The 27,979-nt window shown below is 42.4% G+C and overlaps 1 protein-coding gene across 7 annotated transcripts in view; it reads left to right on the top strand.

Annotated features, from left to right (window-relative positions):
* The window catches only part of MAD1L1 (mitotic arrest deficient 1 like 1), a 347,152-nt gene that overhangs the window by 120,066 nt on the left and 199,107 nt on the right, over positions 1-27,979 (top strand). For all 7 annotated transcript variants that reach the window (XR_014958379.1, XR_014958378.1, XM_021539694.3 and 4 more), the window contains exon 12: positions 21,729-21,869. Coding sequence is in view for 5 of the 7 variants with exons in the window: in XM_021539694.3 (XP_021395369.2) it covers positions 21,729-21,869 (141 nt within the window). In the remaining 2 variants the exon portion in view is untranslated. The remainder of the gene's footprint in view (positions 1-21,728; positions 21,870-27,979) is intronic.

Genomic DNA, 27,979 nt, shown 5'->3' on the forward strand with positions numbered 1-27,979 from the left:
TTTATGTGTTCAGTATTTGTTTTGGGCAAATATGAAAATACTTAAGAAAAAGAGAGAATTCCTCTTTAAGCTTTTCCTATCAGTGATGTGTGCGCACTTTTTTTGCCATTCATCTATGTTGTACTTTATGTGAGGGAGGTTTCTATTTTGTATATTAAATGGAATCTTCAATTTTATCTTGCCAAATGCTCAAAGAAAATTTTTGTTACATTGTTTTAGAAAGAGGTCCACATTTCTTTTGCTATCTAAGAAATGGTCTCCAATCAGAACTTGGTCTGTTTTGAGACTATGATGGAACCACATCATGCAGGAGCACTTCAGCCATAAAGGGCATTTGTTTAATATGTTCCATGTGCTGAGAATATGAATATTTTCACTGGTGACAATTAAGGCTGAACATTTTTTTTTTTTTTTTACATTTTGCATTTTACTAGAAAAGAAGTGAGAAAAAAAAAAAAAGGTCTTTTTCAGGCATTAAATGGGGATTTTGCTACTTTATGCCATACCCCTTTTCTGGGACCTGTCTATATATGGATTTCTAAGATATTTAGCTCAATGCAGCCATTTCTTGCTGCTGGGAAGAGAACATGAATCTTTTTTGGGAACTGAAATTCCAGTGCCCATGTATGTCTGATTTGTGGGTCACAGGCCCTACATTCTGCATCCTTACCTTCAGACTTTAATTCTTGGTGGTGGATGTGGGTATTGGGAGCAGAAAGTAATTTTAATGATGTAGATGAAAAGACTTTCAAATAATGAGGTAAGAATTTGATGGCAGTGTAGTGCCTTTTTTTTTAGTCAAAATTTTGTGTTATTTTGATTTCTGGAGCTTAAATAGAGCACAGCAAGAATCCTAAAACCAAAATTAGACTTTGGCTTTAATTTTTGGGTGTCATTCCTCAAGATACAAAGTAAAGTAGCAACTTAGAGCAGCAAATAACATAAATATTTCAGAAGCATCATCTTTTCTTTATGCTGTCATCTGTTGATGACCTATGCATAGGAAAGGATTCATTTCCCAAAGTCAAAGGTTTAATTTCTCAATAAGATGTCCCATGAAAGCTGTGAAATACAAAGTAAATTCTGATGGTTGAGAGAACTCTCCAGCATTATTTTTCTTTCCTCTTGGAAACTTCTATAGTCTGGTTGAATGCAGGTGCTGACAAAAGTGGTGTTGTGGGGGAAGAAGTGATGCACAGTACTTACAGTCTTATACACATATAAATAAAAATTAGCAAATGAAAGAACTAAAGAAGTCTGGTTTGTTAACACTGCATTTTTTGAACTTCAGCTTTTGGAATGGTTGTGATGATGGAAAAGTGAGGCCATAAGTTGTGTCCTTGAATCTGTGAGCTGCAGAGAAAGCTCAGATGTTCACAGCACCATTTCCATTAATGCATTTTCCTGTCTTCAGTGCAAATGACCCCCAGATATGTGATAGCTCTTAACACATTTTGAAACCCTCTCTCATAATTAACTTCTGATGGACAGAAACAAGGCTGTGGGGGTTAGAGATTTGAAGAGAAAATGCTCAACAGGTTTTGAAAAGGGTGCCTAGAAGTCCTTCTGCCATTCACATGATTATGCTTAATTATTCTGAATTGATTATAGGGTCTTGAGCACGGATATGTAACGAGCTGTTTGTTGTCCCTCAGCAACAGCACCTTTTTAAAGCCAAATTCAGTGGATCCCAGCCAAGCACAGTGTTCCTCTTTCCTGCTGCTATGCCAGCCTGGCTTGTGCCAAGCAGCCTCTGCAAGGTCTCCATCAGAGCAGCTCCATCCTGTCACCAGAGGAAGCCTGATGACACTCAAGCCTCTTGCTCAGTCCACATGCTGCTGTTAGCATCAGCTCAGCCTTTCTGACCCTGGGACTTTTTAAACAAAATCTGCCTGCTCTTCTGCTCTTCCCACCCTCTCCATTACCACCAGCCTTCCCACACTGTAGAACCACAGAATGGTTTGGGTTGGAAGAAACCTTAGAACTCCATAAAACTCATTCCAACCCCCTTCCATTGTCAGGGATGCCTTTCACTAGGCCAGGTTGCTCCATGCTCCATCCCACCTGGCCTTGAGCACTTCCAGGGATGTCACTGGGGGTATCTTTGTCACTGATGTGCAGCACAGAGCTCATGGTGATGATAATGTTCCTCTGTAGCACATGAGAGGCACAGGTTTGCACTGTTAATTAATAATTCCAGTCCTGCACAATGACTACTCTGATGACAAGTCTCTGCAAAAAAAGTCTTGGTAGCCTTTGAAGCAAGCATGCAGAAATATCCTATTTTCAGCTGTACATATTTTTTTCCCAGAATTACTTCACCATGGCACTGCTCTAAATATGTCTTGCGAGATAAGCTTTAAATCCTACTTGGGCAAAGTTTATTAAAAATTAACATTTGCATGGGGAGTTATAAAAAAGAATAGGACCTTCATTAGCTTAACATCATCCGAAGTACAAAATAATATTGAATTGCTCTCCGCTGGCCCAGACCAGGCAGACTCTTACTGCCTGCCAGATCTTGAAGCCCAGAAAAGTCAGCATCAATAATATCCAAAAAGCCACACTGGAAACTGCACCTCTATTCCCAGAGGTCCAAGAAAATGAGCTGCTATGACAGGCTAAACAACTTGAACTTATTGGCATGGGATGTTAGCTGCCATTCCTCCCAGTGGGAAAAACTGCAGTGTTCATTAGGCATCCACTCGAGATGTACTGCTCTGGCAGCTCCCGATGTTTGGGAGTGAAAAGTCAATGCAGGGGATGCAGTTTCAAACAGTTTTGCTTTGTAGAAGTTCACACTTGAACCAGCACAGCCCCTGGGCCAGGCAGTGCTGGTTTATCCTGACTGAGGATCGATCCCATTGACAGGAATTCTGATCTCCAGCCTTTGCAGGAGTTCAAGGGAAATGGAATAACAGTAAAGATACTGAAAAACCAGTGGGATGTGAAAGAGTCTGTACAATGGATGTATGTAGAACATCAGTTTTCACTTTCGTTTTGTTTTCTAGGATGGATGAGGAATGCATTCTTCCCCATAGCCCTTTCCTCTTGGGAATGCACGTCGCCTGCCTCTACCTTGCAGCGTTTAATCTGTTGTGATTACCTTAAATGCCTGAGTCTCCACAATATTCACCTTCCCTTGGGCTGCAAGTCAGCAGCATGTGTGTCTTTGTGTTAATTTGTCCCAGTTCAGAGGCACAGCATCATTAGTGAGCCGCCGCCGCTGCGCTAATTACTGTGGGATTTGGGCGCAGCGGTTTGCTCGTGCATTGCTCTGTACCTTCTCTTTCATCTGCACAGGCCATCTGCTTCATTTCTTAACTAAAAGTTGTTTTGTTTCTGCTTTGGAAGAGTGACTCTGTTACTCCTAATCTTCTCTGTGTAGAAAAGCCATTGCAGCCAGGATAAATTACATCAGTTTGATAGATCGTGCTCGCTTTTGAAAGATTTCTTGCAGATCATGCCCTTTAGTTTTGCTGTGCATAGATTTTTGCTTTCCTCTGTGGCTGCAGGGACAGTCAGGGCAGAATTTTGGTAGGATCACTCTGATCTTGGGAACTCTTGTATGTCTGACCACAGTCTTGCTGTTGGCTTCTAGCAAAGATTTCCCAATACAAGTATAAATATACAATAACAAAAATGTTCCTGGGTGGCTATCCCATGGCAACTCTGTGAATAATAACCTTTTAAACCCTCATCCAAATAAGAATTGTGTGTTAGGTGACAAAGCACTTCGGCTTTTGTCTAAAAAGATCTGTTGTGTCTTTTGCCACTGCTTGTCTGATCAAAACCAGTGAATTGTTGGACTGACCAGGTCAAAGACCTGAACTTCTCCAAATCTGTCTTCTCCTCTTCTGCCCTTCTCTTCCCAGGACCTCCCAGCATTAAATGGATCATCTTCTTTTAAGATTTGATTTCCTAAGCTTGGGCAGTCCTCAGGCATCACAGTAGATTGTTTAAGTGGATGGAACATTGATATTGCTGTTAGGGAAAGCTTGCTTTTATTTCCCAGAAAAACCTGTTCACTACATGATGATTTTGAGGGGTACTCTGTTGTTTGGGTAAACTGGATATTTTTTATGTTTTAGAGGCATTAAAATAAGATTGTAAAATAAGAGCAGTGGAGATCTAACAGCATATGTCAATTTTTGTCTTTTGAAAGAATTTATAGTCTAGTTTTACCCATAAAGTGGGTTTTGTTTGTTGCCTTTTAAAGATGTCCCTGTTGTCAATAAATAAGGTGAGGACTACGGTGATCCTTTCCTCAAAAAAAAAAAAAAAAAAAAAAAAAAAAAAAGAGAGAGAGAAAAGTAACTTCCTTGGGTCTATTGACAATTTATTTTTCTTGTAATGGGAACATTATTTCTGCATGAGCCTCTCTCTCCTTGCCACTAGAAGCTGGTGCATGCAGTTCTGAGACAATGAAATAGCAGCATCAAATCAGGCAGTTTGCATCTTGGTTTTGTGAAAAGAATAAAAAAAATAACATTATTTCTCAGAAGATGTTTTGGAGTAGAGCAATCATTTAGAAAATGAAAAGATTCTTTGTCTAGGAGGCTCTTCTGTTTCACTCTTTAAGCAGCTGTCTTTCTCCTTCCCCATGGGAAGTTGTGGTGGGTAAATAACATGGAAATTCATTTGATGATGGAGACATTAGAGGTTGGCATGGACAATTAATTTGTTATTGGAATTAATTTTATTTGATCCTTACATGGTTCTGTTGCTGCATAGAAATTCAGCAGCTCAGTGAGTTATCCTGTGCATGCAGCCCTGCTTTTGCTGAAGGATGGGGCTTTGGTGGCTCTGACATCAGGACTGGCTTCTCCTCTCCTGCGTGTGAAATGGAGCTACAGGGAAGCTTTTGGCTTTGTGCTGCTGGCAGTCACTGTGGGGTTTGTGACCTTAAACTTGAGCTTTTCCCCTTCCCAATCTAAATGCTCTGGTCCTTTGCTCAGAACTGGTTTGAAAATGTTTCTGAAGCTCCATCAGCAGAAAGCTGACTTGAGGAGAAAATCAGAAGCTTTTCTTCTGAGCTCCTTTGCTCACATGAGGGATGGGATGGAGTATCAGTGGCTACAGGTAGAACTGGTAATTTTCATCTCCACAGGGATAGAGATGATGATGGGATGATCTCAGTGGGACAAAGCAGCACCTTTGGATTTCCCCTTTTACTCCTAGAATTCAAAGCCACATTTTGTTTGATTCTGGTAGGTACTGATTATTTCTTCTGCAAATCCAGAAAGTAATTAGATCTCCTGATGTCTTTCGTGACTTTTTAGTGTCAAGAATTTGAAGCATGTGCAACAGGAATGCTTTGGGAATTTTCATACTTGTCACTATCTCTGCTTCTTTTTGCTGCTTCCTTCTGGTTTTGCCCTTCTCTGTGTGCCTTCAGGAGAGGCTGCACCGTGCCAGTGATCCTTTCCTGCACAGAGCTGGTGCACGTTTTGGTGTTTTGTTTTGATAAGGATGACCTAATCACCGAGGAGATCCCCAGGGAGCCTTCAGAGGTCTGTGTTTTAGCCCAGTTCTAAACTGGAGAGTGACCACAACTACTTCATCTTGGGGCACCAGTTTTTCCTCCTGGGAGATGGAGATGGTGATGCTGAACTCCCCTAAGAGGCTGCTTTAGGTTAATTGCTAAAAGGTGCAGCATAAAAACCTAAAGGTTGCCCTGCACTTGTGCACTGCTAAGTGGAAGAGTTTCATGAACAAGTTACTTATAACAGTGTCCTCACAAGACATCTGCATTTGCATATATTATACTGCATTTTTCCTCCTGCTTCTCTTCTGCCTTAATTGTCTGTGCTCCAGTTTTCCCCAGACTGGAGAGTCTCTTGCTTGTGCTAGATTGGTGAACTAAAGATAAAAGTTTTTGAAAATGAGACCAAGGTCAAAAGCAGGGAGGATGTTCAACTCGGAGCTGTAAGAGAATATGTGAGTGTGTTAAAAAGGGTACCAAATTAAATTATTTTTGTTAACGAGTGAGATCAGAAGAGTAATCAATTATATCATGCAGGTATCTCTCTTTGTGAGCTACATGGTGATAACTTTGGTTGCATTTGCTTGTTAAAGTTGATGTGCCAGGAGACAGCATTGTTTCAGCAGGGATGAGCAAGGAAGAGGCTGTCCGCTGTAAATGGCAGGAAAATACGAAACTCACACATCTTGACAGTAATCTCTTCTGTTTAAAAAGCAAATAAGTGAAAAAAGCAGGAGAAACAAAGGGATAAAATCATACCTCTTGAAGAAATACAGGGCCAGGCTTGGCGTGCTGTGTTGGAGATGATTTAGCAGTAATTAAATTGGTTCCAACATAGTGGGTAAGACTGAAGATGAGAAGAGGGAGAAAAAAAAATCCTTACTATCCATTAACATGCCAGACTGTTAGTAAGCTTGGTGGGAGAGTGGTGTGTAAGTAAGGATTAGTGATGGGTAACTGCCCTCCCCTTCCAGTGCACGCTGAGCAAGCGCTGCACGCTGGTGCTAGCCACCCCCAGCACAGACAGGCTGTCACTCCTGGGTCTGTTCAGGATTCTCTGCTACCAGACACAGCACACACCACAGACATTTCCTTCACGTTTAATGCAGAATTCAGCCCAGCTCCTGCTTGTTTCCCATCTCTTTTCCTGCCCCTGTGAGGGTCTCGCTGTTTGCACAATGCCCTCCCAGGCACCCGGGGTTCCTGCCAGGCTCCAGCAGCCCCTGGCAGAGACCACCCGTGTGCCTGAGCCTGGGCAAACATTCCATGAGACCTTTCCTCCCAGCCAGCCTGCCGTGGGATGCTGTGCCTCTGGGGCTGCTCCGGTGTGCAGAGCAACACGCTGCTTATAAATAACACTGGCTTATTTATAACACGCTCCTATGGCGTTGCAAATAACAGCCATATCCATCACACAGTGTTCATTGAAATATAAGGGTTTAAAACCACTTCAGAGAACCCCTGTTTCTTCACGTGGCAAGGGAAAAAGCAATTGCTGTTTGGAGCGTGGAGGAGTTGCCTTTGTGTTTCTCTTTCCTGTTGGTGTCAGTTCGGTAAATCATCTAATAACTTCAATTCTAAGCTTTTGAAGTATTTGTATTGTAAAAAGTATTCTTTAAGAATGAAATATGTTTGAAGTGCATGAATGTTGAAGTTAGGGAAGAATGATTGTGTTCAACTCAGTTCAGTGGGTGATATTAAAGAGGCAATTACACATGATTTGTGAAATAAAGAGCAACCTCGGCAGAGTGTGGTACCTGCAGGGTTTAACAGCACCCTCTGATCTGAGCTAATAAGAGCAGTGTCTAATATTAGAGTTTGCCTTGTCAGAAAACCCATTAGTGTGCCAGTGTGAGGACAGGGAGTGCCAGGCAGAGTGAGCAGCTGTTTGCCTTTTGGTGCCACAGGAGGAGGCAGGGAGAAGCTCTCTCTAAAAACTTCATTTGTCATGCTGCTGGTTTGCTGTTTACAGTATTAAACTGTTGATTAAGAAAAAGATGATTGAATAGGTACCTTCTTTTAGAAGCACGCAGACTTCAGCTGGAGATTAATTCCTTCATTTGCTTGTGTTCCTCAGAAGTTCTTAAATTTTTGCATAAAGTTTTTTTTCAAGATGAAAACTTCAGAGCTCTCTAGTTTTCAACCTATTTCTTTTTTTCATGTCATCTTTCATACACATTGAACTGACAGTCTTTTTCCATTCATTTCTCACATATCCAAAACATAAATACAATTACAGTTTCCATTCTGTGCCCTTTGGTGGAAGAGGTCTTTGTACAAGCTATGCCACAGGCTTGGTGAGGAAGGGTTTTTGATTAGTACCACATTTGTTTTTAAACTTAAAGCTTTCAGGGATTTGTGTTAAAATTAGGTACCTGTTGGATGTGCAAATACAGAATATTAATCAAAGACCACAGACATTTCTTCTCTGCTTTGATTTGTAGCGTGTCTCTGTGAGTATTCTGCATTTTGCTTAGCCCTGAGTTTTCAATTACAATTTCTTGTCCTTATTCCCCATCTCATTTATTCCTGGCTCTCCTTCCAGTCAGCTCTGGATAACTGAGAGATATGCTAGAATGGTTCTTCTCAGTTGTTGGAGAGACATTGATATTTATTAACCATCTACTGAAATGGTAAAAAAGCAAGAGGAAAGAAGTGAAGAATTACACTAGTGAATACTGCAGAGAAGCATATCTTCAAATATGTACAAGACTGCTCTGGAGAAAGAGGTGATAAATTTTTGCCAAGAATTGTGCTCATAGGTGTAGACATTATTTCTAGCAGGTCTTTTGTGTTGTGTTGATGCTTCCAAGGCACTGCCCCAGCAGCTCCGAGCACAGACAGGATGGATGGAGCGTGCTTTGCCCTGACCTCGGTGTCCTGCTCCCTGGGCTGAGGGGGAATCCAAGTGACAGAGCCATCCTGGTCTTGTCAAGCAGCCTGAGGTGGATGGGATCAATATTTCCCTGAGTGGAACTCTGTGGAGGTGGTCAGTGAGATAGAAACCTTTGTGAGGCTTCAGGAGTTGAGACCATCAGAAGATCAGAAGGTACATCTGTACTTCACAGCTACATCAGCTGCTTGTACCTTGTTCCTCGTGTCACAGAAATGCCACTAGAGGATCTTACGTGGTGATCACACTGTTTTAAGAGCCTGTTCAGAAACTGGAGACTTCTGAAGATGCAGCAATAGTATTTTCTTTGCGTGTACTCCTTTCATTATGTATATCTGGAGCTGATGTGATTTGCTCGTGTTCTGAACTGATAGCTTTCCCCCTAATTTTCTTCTTGACTTAAGTGAGTATTAATCATAAACTGTTTCATTAGTAACTAATTTGATTGAGAGAAAAAGTTGAAAAGATTTGACATCTGCTGTCAAATTTGTACTATGTCTTCCATGGACTCGAGGCAGGTATTTGGCACAGAGATTCTTCTGCGTAACCTTGCTTGTTGATTTTGTGTGTGCATTTAGAATTCTTGATGTGCACAGGGAGAGAGGCAGAAACTTATCACTTGCTGCTTTTTGGGTGCTTCTTTACCCTCAAGAAACTGAAGAGAATTAATAACCGTGGGCAGCATCTCTGGGACTGCGCTGACAAAAACAATGCATTTGTCCTGCTGTCTTTGAACATGGTAAAACTCACAAATGTTGTTATTGGAGGTGAAATAATAAGGACAAGTCTAAAAAGTAATAGTTACAAGTGAAATAGGAGTAGTTTTTTGGAATAAGTTGAGAGAGGGGTATTGCCAGGTGGTCAGAAATTCCAGCTGTGTGATTTGTTCCTGGTACCTTTTGCCTTCCCTTCATCACCAAACCAACCCTTTTTTTGTGCTTGTGGATTCAAGTGATTTTATGGTGATTGTGGAGAGTTTTTTAAACAGCCCAAGGTGGATGTTAAAGATCCTGTTAAATAATTGAAAGTGACTCCTGAGAGAGGGAAACAAAGCCAATGGCAGGATCACAGCCCTGGTCTTCTGGAGAGGGGAGTCTGAGCTGTTCATGAACCTGCCTGGATGAATTCCATGGAATATGCTTCTGCAGAGAAGGGAAAACCAGAAGGAGAGCTGGGGACAATATTCTGAGCAGCTTTCAAACTTCAACTGTTGTGCCAGTTTGAGTCTGCCTAGTGCTGATAATAGACTCCATTGAAAATGGCATCATCTCCTACAGCACTGGCTGGTAAGATAAAGGTGTATTTGAGAAAGATTGCACTAAGTCAGGAGTGTGCCAGGTTTATTGAAAGGCACTTTATTAAATAATATAATGGTATTTTCCAAAGGGAAGCAGAAGAACCAAATATAGCAACAGATATGTGACTTTACTTTAAACTTTTAACTTACTTTAGAATAAGAAAAACTGTTCTGATAGTATTTCCTGACATGTCACAATGGACTTTTTTCCAAATTTACAAATGAGTAGTGTGGGCTTAAATATTGCACTGCAAAAGGGTCTGTTCCCACCTTTTTGTTTTCTTGAAGCCTTCATTGCAAATTCAAAATTCTATAATTCTGCCTGTGGTGGGTTCGGTGTCCTCTGGATTGTCTTTCTGGTAGGTGGAATGCAGCCACAGTGAAAATTCAACTGAAGTCCCTTAAAATTGTTCAGAAAGTTCTGTGTGGATGTGTTGCAGTATGGAAGTAGGATAATCATCATATTGACCAGCTTTTTCTGTGGTGTTATGTGGCAGGGAGGGACCTTTTCCCTTCTATCTTTTGTTTGCCAGTTTTTTCTGTGGTTTTACCACATTCTGTACACCTGGAGGTTGTGCCCAGAAGTAGAAAAGCTGATGGTCTGTTTCATTGTCCAAAATGTGGCAGCTTGTTACTTTGAAAATAAACCAAAGGGTTTAGTTTGCAACAAAGGAGTTTTTTTGATTACTGTGTTTCTGTTCTTTACTGAAATCTGGTTTGGTTGGAAATGCAAACATTATGGTCAAATATTAAAAGGATGATGAATGTTTCTGTCTTGTACATTTAATCATAATTGCTTTTCAGATGTGTATAATGAATATCTTTCCTAAATAATGTTTTTATTCTGGTAAACTGATTTTTCCACTTGTTTTTAATGAAGCACGACTTCAGTGCTTCACATTTTGTCTAATGGTGTGAGCATAACATTCTTGATGTCAATGCAGTTTTGAGGAAAGATTTTGTTGACTTAATATTGCAGAGACAGTGGAGAGAGAAAAAAGAAAGCAATGTCATTTTGTCTGTGAATTAGTTTTGCAGTGTCTAGTGATAATAAAGGGAAGGTGTTCACTGAGTGTCAGCTAGTGTTAAAATTAGCTTTACCAGCTAGTAGACTATTTTAAAGTAAAAATTTCAGTTCTGAAATGTTTAAATTTGAGGAAATTTGTACCTGTGAGCTGTTACCACAAGGACTGGAGATATATTCTCTTCTCTGGTGTTCTTTGCTGCTGTGGTTGAGGGGGGTTTCTGAGGAGATTACTTGACAGGTTTTTTTCATCCCTTGGCTCAGCATATTTTGGGAGAACATCTTGTCCTGTTGCTGTGAGCATGCCAGGAGTGGCTGAGGAGAGGTGCCTGTTATCACAGAGAGGTGGGGAAGGGACCCAGGACTTTGCATCTTCACTTATTCCTCATCAACTCAGTTCAGGTAGGATGCTGCAGAATGAGAGCAGCAGTCAGACATGGGTGATGAGAGTGTGAAAGACTGGGAAAGCAGCTGTGCTGGAAAAATGATGGTTGGACTTGTTGACCTTAAAAAGCAGTTGAAGAAGAGGTGGCAATTTGAAAGCACAGAATCTAATGAATGAATGGTTTAGAGAAGTTGTCTGGGAGTTGTTTTCTCTGTCTTTGCAAGGCAACAACAAAGATGTTCAATGGAGCTGAAAGGTGGCAAATTGAAGCCTGATAAAAGAAAATGCATTTTCAAGCAGTGAAAAAATTAATAGGATTAATTTCCACCAGAAAATTGGTAAAGCCAGGAGTTTCTCAGTGTTCAGAAAGACTGGATATTTATATGATCAATGAAAGTATCCAGAGGAGTTGCCAATGAGAGGCTGTTTCTCAAATGTTTTCATTAGATGCCATTTTTCTGGAGTTGGGAAGCCCAAGGTGAAGGTGCAACTGGAATTTTGGTGAAGTACCTGCCTGAAGGAGTCTTTGTAGCTGTTCCTTAAACATCCAGTTTTGTTCTTCCCCATGTCAGGGTCTCGGGAGGAGCAGGATCCCAGGCACAGAGGGGTGGGTTTGGGCTCCTCTGCCAGCCTGCCCTGAGGTTTGTCTGGGATTCCAGAGCCAGCACATGGCAACCTCTGGTCAGAAGCTGCAGTCTGAGCACTGAGGGGGCACATTTTCCTTTTCAAATGCAGAAAACTCTTTCAGAAGTGCAGGTCACAAGGTTAAATATCAGCTTCATGGTGCTCACTTGCTGCCTGAGAGCCAACTCTGAAGGTGACTCCTGGTTAAGCTAATGAGGAATGAGGAACATTCTGTGGGTGTTGGCTGAGCTGTGCTCTGGGTGAGAGAATAAACTGATCCTGAAAACAGCCAAGGAGGTGTTGTGTGGTGCAGTTTCTATCTTGTGTAAAACAGATCTTTCATATTTTCAAAGGGTACAAGTTAAAGCATGGAACCCTCATCGCACAGGTAATGTGAAACATATATGATGAAAAATAAGTATTTTGACCTCGTGTAGGGAAAGCATAGAACTTTAAAGTAAAGGGTTATCCATTGATGTGCTCTGGATAAATTACTGTGTGTGATTAAATAATCTGGCCCAGTCTTATTGTTGGGAGCATGGTTTGGGTGTGAAACGACCCTTTATGGTTTTTTATTATTTCAAGAAGAATATATTTGGGTATTCTTTTGCTATATAGGTAGTTTATGTAGTATGGAAGGTGACCCTGGGCCAGATTTCAGTCTCAGTTCAGTCTTCTCTCTCTGGTGTCCTCTCTGAAGGAGGAACTGCTGGGCTGCAAGGGCCAAGAGCTGTGTCCCCTCTGCCCTGAGAATCCTTTATAATAATGCAGATGTGCTATGGATGACGTGGGAGATAACTTGATGTATAATTTGTGAAACTTTTATTGGAATCACTGATCTTTTATACCCTGGAGGCAGTAGAGGGAATGTTTTATGAATTAAGTAAAAGATGGGAAATTATTAATATCGTCTAATAAAGCAGTCAGGTGATGTACATTTTGAAGCATCACCTAAAATCCCTTTTTCTTTGCCTTCTTCAAAAAACCACAGCTGACATATTTCTGGAGTTGTTGACACATCATGAAGGGATCAAGGAATTACTTTTGATATCAATGGCATGTGCTATGTTGGATTGGATGAACTCATTTCTGATATTTTTTTCTTGTCCCCTCAAAATGTGATGTGAGAGCTTTGCCCTTCTGCTTCAGTTCTGTCCTAGCCTGAATGCCCAGGAGCAGAGCCCAGGTGATGGGGCCCTTCCTCCTCCTTCATTCTTGCTGAGATAACTGCACTGGCTTTGAGCACAGTTCAGTTTGCTTTTCTCCCAAGTTAATGATATTTAAGTGGTTAAAACTGCAGGAAACTGCCTGTTAAGAGCTTTAGAGGCCAATTTCTGGGTTACTTAGTAGCAGGAGAAAAAAGAATCTGACTGTAAGGAATGAACATAGGGGTGAATTTTTATACACTAGCAGCATAAAAATCTCATGTGCCATCACAAAAACTTTCTTTTTGTATCTTATTTTTAGTTCTCTATTTTTTTTAATAGGTGAGTAACAGTTTTGTAATGCCAGTGAGGATGGATCCATTCCCTGGTCAGCTGTATGCTTTCCCTCTGGCAGTGATGGTAATCTAATGGCTAGATTGAAGAATGTATGTTGAGGGTTTTTGGGATGGTTTTGTTTGTTTTCTTAAAGAAATTACTGTTTTTGACATGTGAACCATGCACAGGGTGTCAAATAGGGAGTGACCCTGTGCTGAGGCAGGTGAATAAGGCAGCTTCACACACAAGATTGCCACTGCCTGAGCAGTGGGACTGAGAGAAATGATAGGAAAAAGAGGTTTTTTTTTTTGGAATGAAGAGATGCCAAACACTGAGACAGAAAAGCAGGCTCACTCTGGAGATAGGCAGCAGTGAGTGTTCCAGTACAGGGGAGCTAAACTAAGAAAAAACCATACAATTATTTCACAGCAGCAGGAGGCTAAGAAACATAACTAAACATGTTAAACTCGCTGTGAAGCAAGAGGACCCCAGGGGTATTTTAGTCAGATGATATTTAATTTGTTGCAGTGTCAGTTGTATGATTGCTTGTCAGCTGGCATATGGATGTGCTATAAGCAAAACGGGGCTTTCAGAGACCATGCACAATTTTCCAGGAGAGAGTAAAGCAGGAGATTTATCAGAGACGGATTAAAAGAGTTACTGTGGATTTATTTGCTCTGGTCCATTGCCAGGATATGAGGCAAGCTGAGCTCTCTGCAGAGAAGTGTTGGAGGAGAGGGACCAACAGAAAGGGAGGACTATAAATCAGGAGGAAAACCTATGGAATACAAGAGCATGTGAGATATACACAGTTATTTGTAGGAAAACTTTTAAAGCTGCCAGCTGAATGTTGGCCAAGAAGAGCAATTGGATTGCAGAATTTCTCCAGAATTTAAGAATGGGTGGTTGAGAACTAGAAGTCTCTGAATGCCTTGTTCTGGCACCTGAGTCTTTGATCATCTCTTTCATGCTCTCTGCCTGATGGTGCCCTGTTCCCACCAGGTTCCCCAAGTTGTTGCTTTCTCCACACTTCCAGCCTCAGGAGGAAAGTTGCTTTTCACCCTGAATGATAAAGCCATTTACCTGCTAGGAAAGTCAGGTTAAGAGTGTTAGAAAACAAATGGAAACCACCCCTTGCAGAGAGATGATGGGACACACAGGGGTCCCTGGTTTGCTGTGTGCCTGTGGGTGTGTGCATCAGCTTTTCTGACCTCTCCCCACCTGTTCCTGTTAGGCATGAATGCAGGTACTTGAATTTCAAAAGAAATAATATTTTTGTCATGGAGAAGCCTTAGTTGTAGGGCAGAGCATATCTGAAAGGCTTCTTTAGAGGTTAAATCCATGTTTAGATTCCTGCAATAGCTTTATATTGGCTTGAGGGGCAAAAACACCATCAGAGTGTTGTGTTGACTGTAGACAGTCACATTCAAGAACTAAGGATACTTTAAAAAATGTTTCCTAATGGTCATGTCAGTACAAGGATAGTGAAATCTGCTGGATGTTTTTATTTTTATGATGTTAACGGGCTTTTTTTTGTAAATGGTGTTTTAATTGAGGTCTTGAGTAGAAAGTCAATGGTGTGTGTATACATATGTGTCTGCAGTCAGTTCTGATTTGCAAAGTAATGTGAAAATAGGTCAGCCACAGAAAGAAGTGCTGAGAAATGGCTGCAGATGAGGAGGAAGCTATTTGTAGGTTTGGGAGTAGAAAATTTTGGCTTAAAGATGACTTTTACAGAAGATGAGAGTGCTAAGAGGAAGGGGAACTGTTTGCCTTCTGGTCATCAGAGATGCTGCTGAAGACAAGGAGGGGTTGAGAAGTTTCTGATAATTTAACTTTTCTGCTTTTGTGCTGGGGAGAGTCCATTAGCTCCTGTGCTAATTAACAATGCTCCAAGAGGGATGTGGCTCCCATAAGAGCAAAGTCTGACCCAATGTGTCTTTAGCCCCAGCTGCCCCTGCAGGGCTGGTGCTCCCTGGGCCTTGCTGGTGCTTGGTTGTTGCTTTTCCCCTACACTTTCCACAAGGCAACAGGATTTGAACTTAGCTTTACTTCCAAAATAAGGCTTAACAGCCCTCAGAGTGGGGCAGAACCTGTTAATTGTCAGCATCCCTGTTTCTATTCCCTGGGTAATGCTTTATTTAGGTTTAATTTTTTTTTTTTTAGGGTACAGGGTATCTCCTGTATCCTGCTGATGCTGGAGAGGGCTGCACTAGTTTTCCATCAGGAAGGTACAAACAGGCAGATCCCCACTGATGCTGCAGCCTGCTCGTGGTGCCTGCTGGCTCTGCTGCCACACAGCACTCAAGGCTCTGTGCTTTGTTTCCATGAGTTTCATCACCCTGATACAAACTCATTCCTCTGAATTACAGAGATGTTCTTGAATTGTAATTCTCCCCTTTGATAAACACATCACTGCAGTTAAGATTTATCACATTTATTATTTGCCTTTATTCAGCAGACAATTTACCTGTCAAAGAAGGAAATTAGACTGTTTTCATATTAGTCATATTAAGGCTCAGTTGATTGTTTGTTGTCCTTAATTCTTCTCTAGCTGCTTGCAATTTGATTGTTAATGTTTTTTTCAAGTATTTTATGAGATACCAAAATATTGAAGTGATTTATAATTGCCAGAATCTGTATCCTCTTACCCATCCTTCTCTTAAAAGGTTGGGTCTGTCTGTCCTGTTTTCAGTTGCTGTCTTAACATTTTTGAGTTCCTCAAAGGTAGTTGCTTGTGATTAATGTGATTAATTTTATAAGGTAACCTAAGAATATATTCTGTCAGTAGGTTCTGACACAGTCTAATTTATTTACGTATTCTTCAGTTATTTCTAACCACATTTTGATTTATATTCCTGCACCTCTCACTGATTTTACTGATGTTAAACATCTGGTCAAGCCCCACTTGCCATCTCCCTTCTTCTGTATATTAAAGCCAGAAAGCCAAGACCTGTTACTCAGTCATCTCTTTCTTTTATTTGTATTTTTTTTAAGAGAAAGAGTTAGCTAAATTATATCTGATTGCAAATAGCATCTGTTTGATGTTGAAGCTCCATATCTTTCTTCAGTCTTGATATTTTCCCTTATTACAACTAATTTGGATTTAGGAGTCTGAAGATGAAGAGGAGGGGGAAGAAATCTTGCCACTGATTTCTGATAATGAAGCAGCCTGTTAACATTCCCCCAGAATTATCATTAATTAAACAAAAAAGCTGATGTAATACTTGGGAATATTTCTGTGCCATCCAAAAAGCACCAAGTGGGAAAGGGAAATATTCTACAAAATATCATTTTGATTCCACTGTACAGAGCCTGTCTCCTCTGCCAGGCTCTAACCTGTGCACAAGTGAGAGAGCAAGCGAGCTGTGCCATTGGGTTGTGGATTAATAGTCAGAGTTCACTCGTGTGGAAATAAAGCAGATTTTACTGTGACTAGAATGTGTCATTAAAAAGCCATTATTGGAACTGACCAGCACAATTCCTGCTCTTTCATTGCTAATGACAAGGCAATCTGTTCTTTAAAAAACAGCAACCCTGTATTTTCTTGCAGAGAATGGTGCAGGAGACCCACCAGCACAGAAGCGGGGTGAAGAGAGGCAGTTGAAAGATTTATTGATCAATAAACCAGACAATTACAGCTTGTTTATAAAAGGAAAAAAATAAAAAAGCCACCTCAAACCTCAGGCCTGCGAGCAACCCCGAGACTCTAATAATGATAACTCTGGCATCCAGCTTGAAACGATAAAAGTCAATAGGAAGATATAGGATTTCAATAAAATTATGACACTGGATAAACTTTACCCCAGGAACACATTTTCCCTGGGTGTGTGACTGACTTCAGCTAGATTTGTAACTTTAATTTCTTTCTTATTGATTTTTCTTTTCTTCAACTAATTAGAAAGTCTGTGGTGAATGGTGTGTGTGTGTTTGAAGAGGGGCTAAGGAGAAGCAGCAGAGGAAGGGCCTGAACTTATATGTATGTGTATAGGGTCAGACACCTTTTTATGGTTTTTTGGCTATGTTTTACTCTTCAGTTACTTCCCACACCCAGGCAGGAGTGGCTCTGATGCTCCTCAGAGTGCAGGAGTCTGTGGGCTGCCCTTGTGCAGTGCTGCAGTGGCTTGGGGGTGATGGTTTTGCCATGATGATGATGGTGCTTGTGTGAACCCTTCTTAGTTCTTTACCTAAAATTAACCCAAAAGTCCTGGAGAACTCCAGTTCCTGCTGTTTCTAGACCACTCCTGGGGTGTGAGTGCTGCAGGAAGGGACTTTCTCTGAGCTTCAAGCTACTTGTTAGGTCAAATTTTGGTTTTACAGAGGGAGCAGAGAAGCTGCTGGGAGGACTGGGGAGAAGCTTCATCTTTGGGGTGGCATTTTGCAGAGGTGCCATCCTGTTCTTTCCCATAGCACATTTTCAAGGGATTAGCTCTAGTTTCTGGTTTAAATTATAAAATGTGTTTTCTTCTTAGTTACTTATGCAATAGTGGGAGGAATATTTATTTGATGAATGGGCTGGTGCTGGGAGAAGGAAGGGAAACTGTTCAACCTTTGAAAAAAATCACTATCCTTCCTCTTTTTCAAACTTACATCTCCTCAAACACAGCTGCAAGCTGCAGCACCAGGGTTTGCTGTAGGGCATTAATTTCCTAGGTTTGTAATGAACATCAAAATTATTATTCTGCATTTAGGGCATGTTTAGAATGAGCTACATTTCTGTTCAAGTGTTGATTTAAAACTAGTTAAGGTAAAGATCACCTGGAATTGTACCAGGGTAGGGCTATGGTGAGTTAGTAGAGATTTACCCTGTGCTGGGTAAATTTTGGAAATTTCCAGAGGAACTGCTTTTTAGTAATTCTGATGAATGCCCTCCAGATAGGAAGCAGCCAAGCAGCTGTATTAGAATAAGGTTAGGAAGGGCATCTGAAAGTGCCTGGGGAGGATTTTGATGGGTCATGAAGAATGAGGAATACTGCAGTAATTACTAAATTAGGATTACATTTTTGAGAAACTCTTTTAGACAGAGGACTTCTCAACAAGAAGTTCTGTTTCCTGCCAAACTAACAAGATCTTTAGAAGGGAGGGAAAAGCTTTTAATAAGTGCTCTTGATGGGGAGAAATTTAAGAAATGGAGCTGGGGACCACTTGGAAGCTGAGAATTGATTTCACTAACAGTATTAATATTTAGAAATAATTAAAGAGGATAAGTAAACTCCAGGATCAAGTGTTTAATTGTGCCACCCTTTAGTTCAGCTTTTCAGAACTTTTTTTTTCTTTTTCCAATACAGTTTCTGCTGTGTTTACCATGTGTAATTTTTTTCTTGACGAGTTTACTCTTTGTTTTAGAGAGATGCTTTGAAGGGCAAGGGCTGTGGTTGAATTTAGGGGAAAGACAGCCTGTGGGGTTGGTCATGCTCCCATGCAGCTTTCCCATGCTGGAGTTTGTCCTCCTTGTAGCTGGACAGCCCAGGGATGTGCTGGGGTCTTGATGAAGATGACTCAAATGAGCTCATATTCAGCATTAATTGAAATCCAAGTGTGATGGGGTGCCAGGGGTCCTGTTTGCTTTTGAAAGAAAACACCAAGGATTTTGGGACTGCCCCTGCTGCAGTGGAGAGAACATAGCAGTGGTAAGTTATCACACAGATGAAAGATTCTTAAGAGAAAATTAGGACAGCAGAGCAGCTCGGAGTGCAGAGAAGAGAGAGGATGCTGTAATTGCAAATCTAATTGCAACAACATGCAAAGCTCAAACCAATACCTTCACTAAGTGCTGTCATTATGTTCTCTTCTGTGCTCTAGAAGGTGATTTGGCTCTAAGTGGGGAATGGAATTCATCTCCCAAGCAAAAGCAGTTTGCCTTATGGAGAATGCACTGGGCAGACTGGGTGATGTCTGTGGGTACTGGAGGGGGAAGAGGAGGTTGGAGAGATCCTGTCCTGCTGCCTCTCTGCTTAACAAGTTCATTACAAGGCAGGTGTGTCTGCATTTGGGTTTTCTTCTTTTTCAGTAACATGGAAGTATTTCCTTTCACGTGTCTGTCAGATGAACAGTTCTAAACTATGGCACAACTGTTGCCCTGGAAAAATATTTCTCTTCTGTCAAATCTGGGCTAGGAGCTGGTAATAGCTGCTGGTACTATTTATGTTAAAACCTGTTTTTCTTTATAATTTTGTTAACTCTGTTCCTGTAGCCCCAGGCTGTCCTTCAGTCTTGGGGTGGTTTTACCTGCTGACCTTTCAGTCCATGACGTGCTCTGAACACACTGTACCTCTGGCAGTGCCCCCAGTCTTGTTGTCACACCTTGAATTTGAATGTTCCTTCCCTTCCCACATGGACACTTGCTGTCCACATTCAGTCTCTGACCTTTAGATTTGGAAGGAGGAGATAACCTTTGTATCCAGGCTGAGCTGGGTGGTTAGGGGTCACCTTCACTCTGAAATACAGCCTTTTGCATTTAGGGGTGTTTTCTGCCCCAATAATTCCTGATTTGCCCAAGTTGAAATTTTTTGGTGCAGCTGAGCTGGGTTTATGAAGTGCTGCAGTGGCCTGGGCTGGATGTGAACTGCACAGCTGTACAGCCCAGTGATGCTCTGATATGGCAGAATTCCCAGCATGGAGCTGGTTTGTCCAGTCTGCTCCTGCATTTGTGTAGCAGGGGAGGTATCAAACCTCAGCAGTGAAAGGGGGGCAATGCTGCTCTGTTTTCCTCAGAGTTTTGTCTCTTTGGGTTTATGCCAGGGGCCTGTGCTGCTTTGACCCTGTTCTGCAGCCTCATAAGCATCAAGATTCTTCCATGCAGTCAAAAGATGAAACTCTTCATCCAGCTGCTAAATCCCTGTGGGCACACTGCATTGTGACCAGCCACCTCCTTAAACATACCTGGCTTCTTCAAATTTTCTTTTTGTCCTCGTTCTTCTTCTCCACCAGTGCCTTGGAGGGAGGCATTAGGTGCTTCTGAAGCTGGGAATGCATTAGGAATATTTCAGCCAGCAGCTCACACATAAAGTTACACATTTAGCTCTGAGCCCAAGCCTTGTAGTTGGGGAGCTGCTGTCAGGGAGGGGAGAAGGAGCCTTCTGTTTGTCTTTCTCTGCAAATACCTGGTTATAATTGCCAGTAGACAGAGAAGTGAGCCAAACACTGTCTGCCAGACATTAACCTCTGAAAAAAATGTTTGTTACAAGCACCAAGTGTTGCAGCATCTAACAAGTGATAAGTCACATACCATTTTGAGGATATTTGCTCTCAGCCACTTTGTTGGATGTCAAATTTGTTTCATTTCTGTTGTGACAATTCTGTTCTTTCTTTGCTGCGGCTCTGGCAAGAAAAATGTCAAGTACAACACTAAATATTTTGCTGAGGAAACCCATTCAGCCATGTTGAATTAGAAGAGTGTCTCCAGGAAGAAGGCAGACTCTGTTTTCAGTTGCCATCTGCTTGTTAGAGTGTCTGCATGTTGCTTTCTTGCAAAGAATGTGAGGTGTTATAGACACAAGACAGTCTAATCTTTCAGTATTCACTGCAGCAACATTTATTTTATTAGAACTGTGTGTTCATCTGTGCCTTGGTGCTGATAAGAAGATGATGAGTGTGCATCCATCAGAGTTGAGTTGCCACATAAAAGAACAAAGTGGGCAAAGATGTGCAAGGCTCTTGGAGCACACTATGGGCTTTATCCCTGAAAGTATTTGCTGTTATTCCTGCCAGGGTGTGTGGTCTGGGCCTTTATCCCATGTGGGAAATGGATTTGTAGAGAGTTCTCTAGGTCTACACTATGCACCTCTATGCAAACTTTGAGATAAGAAATGCTGACTTAGAAATGCCATGGAATAGGACAGATATTATTGAGAGAGAAATGGAGCTAGAAAAAAGTTTCAAAGGATAACCTTGCAAATAAGAGTAGATACTTTGGAGAAATAGAACTATGAAAGATACATTGCAGTAGGACCTACAAGGGGTAGTTTTAGATGATTGGTTTTCAGGCATCGACAGAATGGTGTGGCAAAAAACTGATGGGCCAAGAAACACTTAGAGTGTGTTGTAATTAAGAAATCATTGGCTTCTGATTGTGATAGTGTGAATTATAACATCTGTATTGACTCGCTCTTCTCATGAGACTGAAAATGGAATAAAAGTTTTTAAAACACCTCTCAGTTGCCCCATCTCTGGGTCAGAAAAGGCTGTTGTCCAACAATCCCTGAGTGTGCTGCTGTTGTTCCTGGCTGGGTGTGTGTTTTGAGCCTTCATCCCTGAGTACTTTGCTGCTGTTCTTGGCAGGGTGTGTGCTCTGAGCCCTCATCCCTGAGTGTGTTGCTGCTGTTCCTGGCAGGGTGTGTGCTCTGAGCCCTCATCCCTGAGTGTGTTGCTGCTGCTCCTGGCAGGGTGTGTGCTCTGAGCCCTCATCCCTGAGTGTGTTGCTGCTGTTCCGGGCAGGGTGTGTGCTCTGAGCCCTCATCCCTGAGTGTGTTGCTGCTGTTCCTGGCAGGGTGTGTGCTCTGAGCCCTCATCCCTGAGTGCTTTGCTGCTGTTCCCACAGGAGCGTGACGGGATGCGGGCGATCCTGGAGTCGTACGACAGCGAGCTGACCCCGGCCGAGCACTCGCCGCAGCTGAGCCGCCGCATGCGCGAGGCCGAGGACATGGTGCAGAAGCTGCACGCTCACAACACCGAGCTGGAGGTAAAAAGCACATCCTGCTCCAGCCCCAGGGCTGGAGGAGTTGAGATCTCTAAGATTGAGTTGCCTGGTGACGGGATCTGCTCTCGCAGGAGCCGGATTTGCGATGTTGACGCCCCGAAATTCCAGGATCAATAAGAGTCAGGAGTTATTGCTCTGCAGCTGAGGCTGGCAGAAGTCAAGAAAAATAATTTTTGGGTGTGCTGAGTGTGCTGTGCTGCTGCTGGAAGGGCAACCACTCCCTGTGGTGAAAGGGTTGTGAAGGGTTGGCAGGTGTGGGTTCTTCTCTGTGGTGTAGTTGAAGAGATTCACTCTGTCACGTGTAATCAAGGCTCTGCTGTACACAATGTGAGCAACTTGTGTTTACAACAGCTTTACTTAAAGGTTGAAGAAGTAAAGTGTGTGTCTGCTGCAAATTCTTCCCTTCTTGACAAAAACCCTAGAATACTGGTCACTATTAAGTACTTTTTACTTTTTGTCTAAAAAAGAAAACATTCTGTCCAAAGATAGAAGCATTTCTGAAAGGAATTCTTATGTTCACCTTAGTTTTCTTTTTGAAAATTTGGAATCTGAAATGTGACTGTGGTGAGCTAAAGTTAACCTGCATTGGCCAAATTGTTCCACTCTTCTGTTGTGCTTAGTGGAATGGGCTTTGTGGTTATGAGTTAAAATATTTGGAATGTATCTGTGCTCTTAAAGCTTGGCAGTTTTATTACATCAGGCTTTGCAATAATCATAAGTATGTGAGTTTTTCTTCATGTCTAATTTCATCATCATGTAGATTTAGGTGCTATAACTCAAATGGAATAGACTGGTAGAAATTGCTCCTTGGGTTCATGCTCAAGCCACAGAGTGACACAGAGAACTGTCTCACTCTGCACAAAACTCTGTTGTTTTTGGCATCGTTAAAAATGCTTTTTCCTTGTGTTGGGAGATGGGGACTTATTTCAGGCAGTACTGGCTGCACTGATCTTTAAATCCTGAGAAGAGCACAACATGGTGTAGATCAGTGTCCTGGTATAGATCCATTTCATTGCTGTTTCTCTGACAATGAATTCTGCAAAGTTTTGGGCAAGCTGATAGAGAAGGTAGCTGATAACACAAGATAAAATGGAAATTTGCCTGAATTCATCTGCCTTAGAATGTTTCTCTGTTTTCTCTTTTGAACACTGTATTGCTTCCCAGCAGCCAGAGCAGGATTCAATGATGCTGACATAAAGGGATAGCTGGCTATTTTATCCTGTTTCCTTAGTTCTTCCCAACAGTGTCTCTAGGTTGTTGCAGGGTGATTTTCTGAATTGTTTCCTTGAATGTGTCAGGTGTGCTGTGTTGTCTTCAGGCAACAAAAAATTATCTTTTCTTCTTCAGATGAAAGCATGGAATAGTGTGGGAACCATTTGGTTCTACCCCTTTAATTATTTGTAGGGAACAAATTCTAAGTTTATTTTCATGGATAGGGATTGAGGGGTACATGGAGAATTTCACAAAGGAGGTGTATTCTCTGGAGTTTTCTTGTGTGTGATGTCAACTTCTAAGACTTTGCTAGAAGCAGGATTCAAAGACCTGATATTTTCCTCCCAAAGTACAATTTTACACTTCATCTTGATTATGTTTACCTTTCTGACTGAAATGTTGGCTGCTGAATCCCATCTGTTTTGAAATTTTGGGGGAAAGTGTTTTGTTCCAGTAAAAATTGGAAAACTGGGAAGGGAAATTGAGGTACAGGCAGGACCCCTGGTGCTTCATCATCAGGAGCAGCAGCTGCAATCAGCTGCCAGTAGATCAAAGCTGCTGAGATGGTCGATGGCAGCTATTAATAACTCCTGACTTGATGCTCTGCACCCTCCCAGCTCTGCTGAGCCTCTCCATGAGGTTTGGAAATGTTGACACCTGCATGACTCAGCTCACAAACAGAGGAGACTGCTGGGATGAGGCACCTTGGAGCTTCAGGTGTTTGAGATGTGGGAGCCTCTCTAGGGGGGTGAGGAGAGAAGGAAAAGGGAGCTTGAGCATGTTTAAATCAGCGTGGCAAAAGGGTTGGAGCATCCTGGGAGCCTCTGGTGTGGATGGGCTGGGGAGGAGCACAGGAGAAGCAGGAGTGCTCACCTGGGAGCATCCAGCAAAGCAGCCAGTGCACAGGTATTCCAGACAGGTCTGGGGGGGCTGCAGAGAGGGACAGCCATAGATTTGAGCTGAAAAGGCCTGGCTGACACTTTTTGGAAGGCTGGTATGGTTGAAGTGTGGAAAACAATCAGGATCACTAGTTAGCAGGGGGTACTGCTGTGGGTACCACAGAGGGACACAGTCCCTGTGTGCTCCATCTCTGCTGGGGAGGCTCCAGGTATGGCTGTGGTCCAGGGGCCTCTGGAGTTTAACAAAGCCCTAGAAGACTCTGAGGGAAATGCATCCTCCTCCATTACATTTTGTGGGTTCTGCCCTTGAGCTGTGCTCATAAATCTCAACATTGGCACCATGAACCATGACTTTTTATCACAGTGTTTTCCCCTTTCCTCTTTTTTTAATTTTTTGCTGCAGAGTACTTAAATGAACAAAATCTTTCTACATTCCCTAGAAGAGAACCCCTTAATAGTTTCTTTTTTTTTTATTTATTCTGTCTGCCTAAATCTGTTACCAGAAACACCACTTCTGACAAAACAGAGGAGGAAAAAGGGATGTTCTTAACAGGGTTTTTTCCCTTACCCTGGAAAGGGAGATTTCCCCATCCATTTCAGCAGCAGTCAGGGAGCTGTGGTGAAGATGGAGTGATAGAGATAATAGAGAGAGGAGGAAGCTGTGAGGGACTGGGAAGATTTTTGAGTTGAGGCAACACCTTTTAGCTGGTTAAGGAGATGAGGTCTCTGGTAGGCCCTTTGCTGGGAAGCTGCTGAAAAGAGCAGAGGGAAGGGGAGAGGAGTGTGCAAGCTCTGGAGGGGGCTGTCTGCTGGGAGGATGGAGCCAGGGCACACAGGGAGCTGTGCCCCAGCCCTTGCTGGGCAGGGCAGCTGCTGGGAGCACTGCACTGCCTGCACCAGGCATCACCTGGATCACAGGCACCTTCCAGAAACTGGGATTCAGCAGGAGGCTTAGATCTCAGATCATTTCAGAGGTGCTGTTGCAGAAGAACCACTCCTGTCAGAGCCTGATGGGGCAGAGGACTGAAAGGCAAAGAAAGGCTGATGGGGAACTTTTAAAATCCACTGATGGTGGATGATTAAAGCTGGATCTGTAATGCACAGACAGTGCAAACGCCTGGACAGTGCAAACGCCTGGACAGTGCAAACACCTGGACATGCAGTTGCTTTCTCCTCCCCAGAGCTGCCCCCAGCCCAACACCCTCCTCCACAGGGCTGATGTGGCTGGAGGGGTTCAAGGAATCATTTTCCAGAGTGTTGAATGTACAGCACAGAGAGATATAAAGAAAAATGTCATCTGAAATGGTGGCTGGAAAAGCAAGCAGGCTGTGTCAGCCCATTTCACGTGGTTAATGAAGTGTCACTCACCATCTTTATAAAAGTGTGTTTTGGTACTGGAGAGGGAATGAGTTTGTCCCTGGCCAGCCTGTTATAAATACCTTAACAGAAATGTAACTCTATTTCTATGGCAGAGTGATTTTTTGTTTTGATACTGGTCATATTAATAGTTTTCTTGCCAATCTTAGTTCACTTTTACCACCTTAGCTCTCATTGCTTTTAATTTCTAGCTAAATATGACAAAACAAAAAGCTTCTGTGCATGCAGCAGCCCCTGTGAAAAAGCTTTGATGTGGAGTTTAATGTTTGAAAAGTTAAATCCAGCCACACAAAAGGGAGATAATCATAAATATAACTGCATTAATAGTGATTTTATTACAACACTCCTGGCTTCATACAAAACTTTAATGAAGAGAGATTTGCAAGGAAGACTCATGCTGACACCTTCAATGGTCTCCAGCATCTTTTACACTGAGAGATTTCCCCTGTCTGTGAGCACCAGATGCACTCTAATCAGTTAATTGTGAGTTTGACAGTTTCAGCACATGAAATGCCATATGTTCTCTGGTTTTCTTCCATCACGGGCATTACTGGTGACCTCAAAACTCGTTGACCAAATATTGTCACATTATCTGCCCCTGATAACTGCAGTGAATCTGCTGCTGGTGAAAACCTGGACCCTGCTGATTTTGTGGTGTTAAGTCATCAATCTGCTCCTTTCCAAGGGGGTTTACTCAGCAGCCACCCCAGTACTTAAAGTGCTTAAATTTTACAGTGAATGCATTAAATTGTTAATTTGAGCAGCTAATAGTTCTTCCTTGTCTTTCACCCAGCTTCCCCCATCAGCACTTTACCACTTTTTTTGCCTTTTTTTTTTCTTCCCTTTGATCCACACTTTGTGTTTATCTTGCTCCTTTGCCACATTTCCTCTCCCCCTCAAAGGTAGATTGCTCCTTTACACAGCAGAAGGGGATTCTGTGGTGATGGGAACTTTGCAGAGACATTTCCTCCCATCTGTGCAAGGTACAGAGGAGTTTGTTTTAATTTTCAGGTTTCTCCTACCTACTTTCTCTACCTCTCTGCTGCCATCCAACTTTTTTTTTTTTGTTTTTCTCAATGACAGCTTCTAAGAAGCAGTGAGATGATTACTCTGCTCACTTTGGATGCCCATAAGGAGCAAGCTGGAATCACTAGGGCTTTCCTGCCACTCCAGAATGGCATATGTTGCACTTGCCCAGACTCCTGCTGTCACTGCAGCATCTTATCTGTGGCTGGTGGGAGAAAACAGGCTCTCTCTAGAGATGGTGCTGAGATGCTCCACGCATCAGCTCCCACTGACTGCTGAAGCAGTCACAGGGCTGAACATCATCTTCTGACAAAGCAAATACCTTGTTGAAATAATACTTTGAATCCAAATGATTTGGTATCTCTTGGTAGACTCAAGCCTTCCCAGGAAGCACTGAGGTCCACTGCATTTGTTTTTCTTTGCTAAAGGAGAGCAGGTCAGGCCTGTGTTCTCTGGCAGTCCTGCAGAATGGATTATCTTGGGTTCTCTGTTATTTCACGTGTTTCATCTTCTGTCAGACCTGAGTGACCTTATCGAATCAGTGAGTCATTATTTTCCTCCCCTCCCTTTTACACCTGCCAGTGGATGTGTTTTGGGAAAACACCTGGCAAATAATCATCATATAAATGAGGAAGTCAAGTCACCAGGAAGTTTAATGATTTGTTAAAGGTGACTGTCCCTGCCCTGTGGAAGGACAGTGACTCTTAAAACTAATTGATGCTGCAGCAGATCCTGTCTCTGTGTATCTGCGACTTTTTGTTTGGTCAAACTAGATTTTAGAACTCAGTTGCTCCTATTTTTTTTGAGGCCATTCCTCATTTTTGATCTATCCTGAAAGTCAGTAATTGATCAAGAGAAGCAGCCCGTGGCACTTCCTTACACTGGAGATATTCTGCAAAACCAGCATTGTTTTCACTACAGGGAGATTTGTTGCAGCTATTTTTAGTGTGTGGATGCTCTGAGAGTTTAAGAATGGCTTTAAGTCAGCAGTTTCCAGGGACCACAGCTAACTGGAAGCAACCTCCATCATTCTCAGGAATGAGGATGTCCTGTCACCAACTTGCATAGGGTGAATCATTAACTAAAACAACTTCTCCAGCCTGTGAAAAGCTGCCTTGTGGACAAGCCCCCAGAAAAATACCCCCAGCTGCAAACACACCAGCAGCCTCAAGAGCACTTCTACCTCTTGGCTGTACATTGAAGTGAAGGGGACAGAAAAGCATTTTCCAACTCTGCAGCTCCCATGTGCTTCAAGTGCAGTAAGGACAGGGATAGGCAATTGTCATTGCTGTCACCTCTTGCTGAAAGTCACACTCCTGGTGCAGATGCAGTCAGTAGAACTCTGCCCCTTGTTCTCTTGCTGGGTCACATCTTGACTCTGCCATGTAAAGGTGTGCAGTAATGATAAATATAACCAATCACCTGTGTCAGCAGTGCAGGGAGTTCAGGGTGGACTCTGGCTGGCTGAGTGCTTCAAGCCTGCAGGAAGCACAGCCAGCCTAGGTGAGACTGTGCTGAAATCATCGTCCTGCTGTCCAGGTTTGATGCTCAGAGGATGTGGGACTGTTCCTGTGCTCA

This window comes from Lonchura striata, chromosome 14 (assembly GCF_050655825.1).
Source record: "Lonchura striata isolate lonStrDom1 chromosome 14, ASM5065582v1, whole genome shotgun sequence".
In the NCBI taxonomy this organism is placed as follows: Eukaryota; Metazoa; Chordata; class Aves; order Passeriformes; family Estrildidae; genus Lonchura; species Lonchura striata.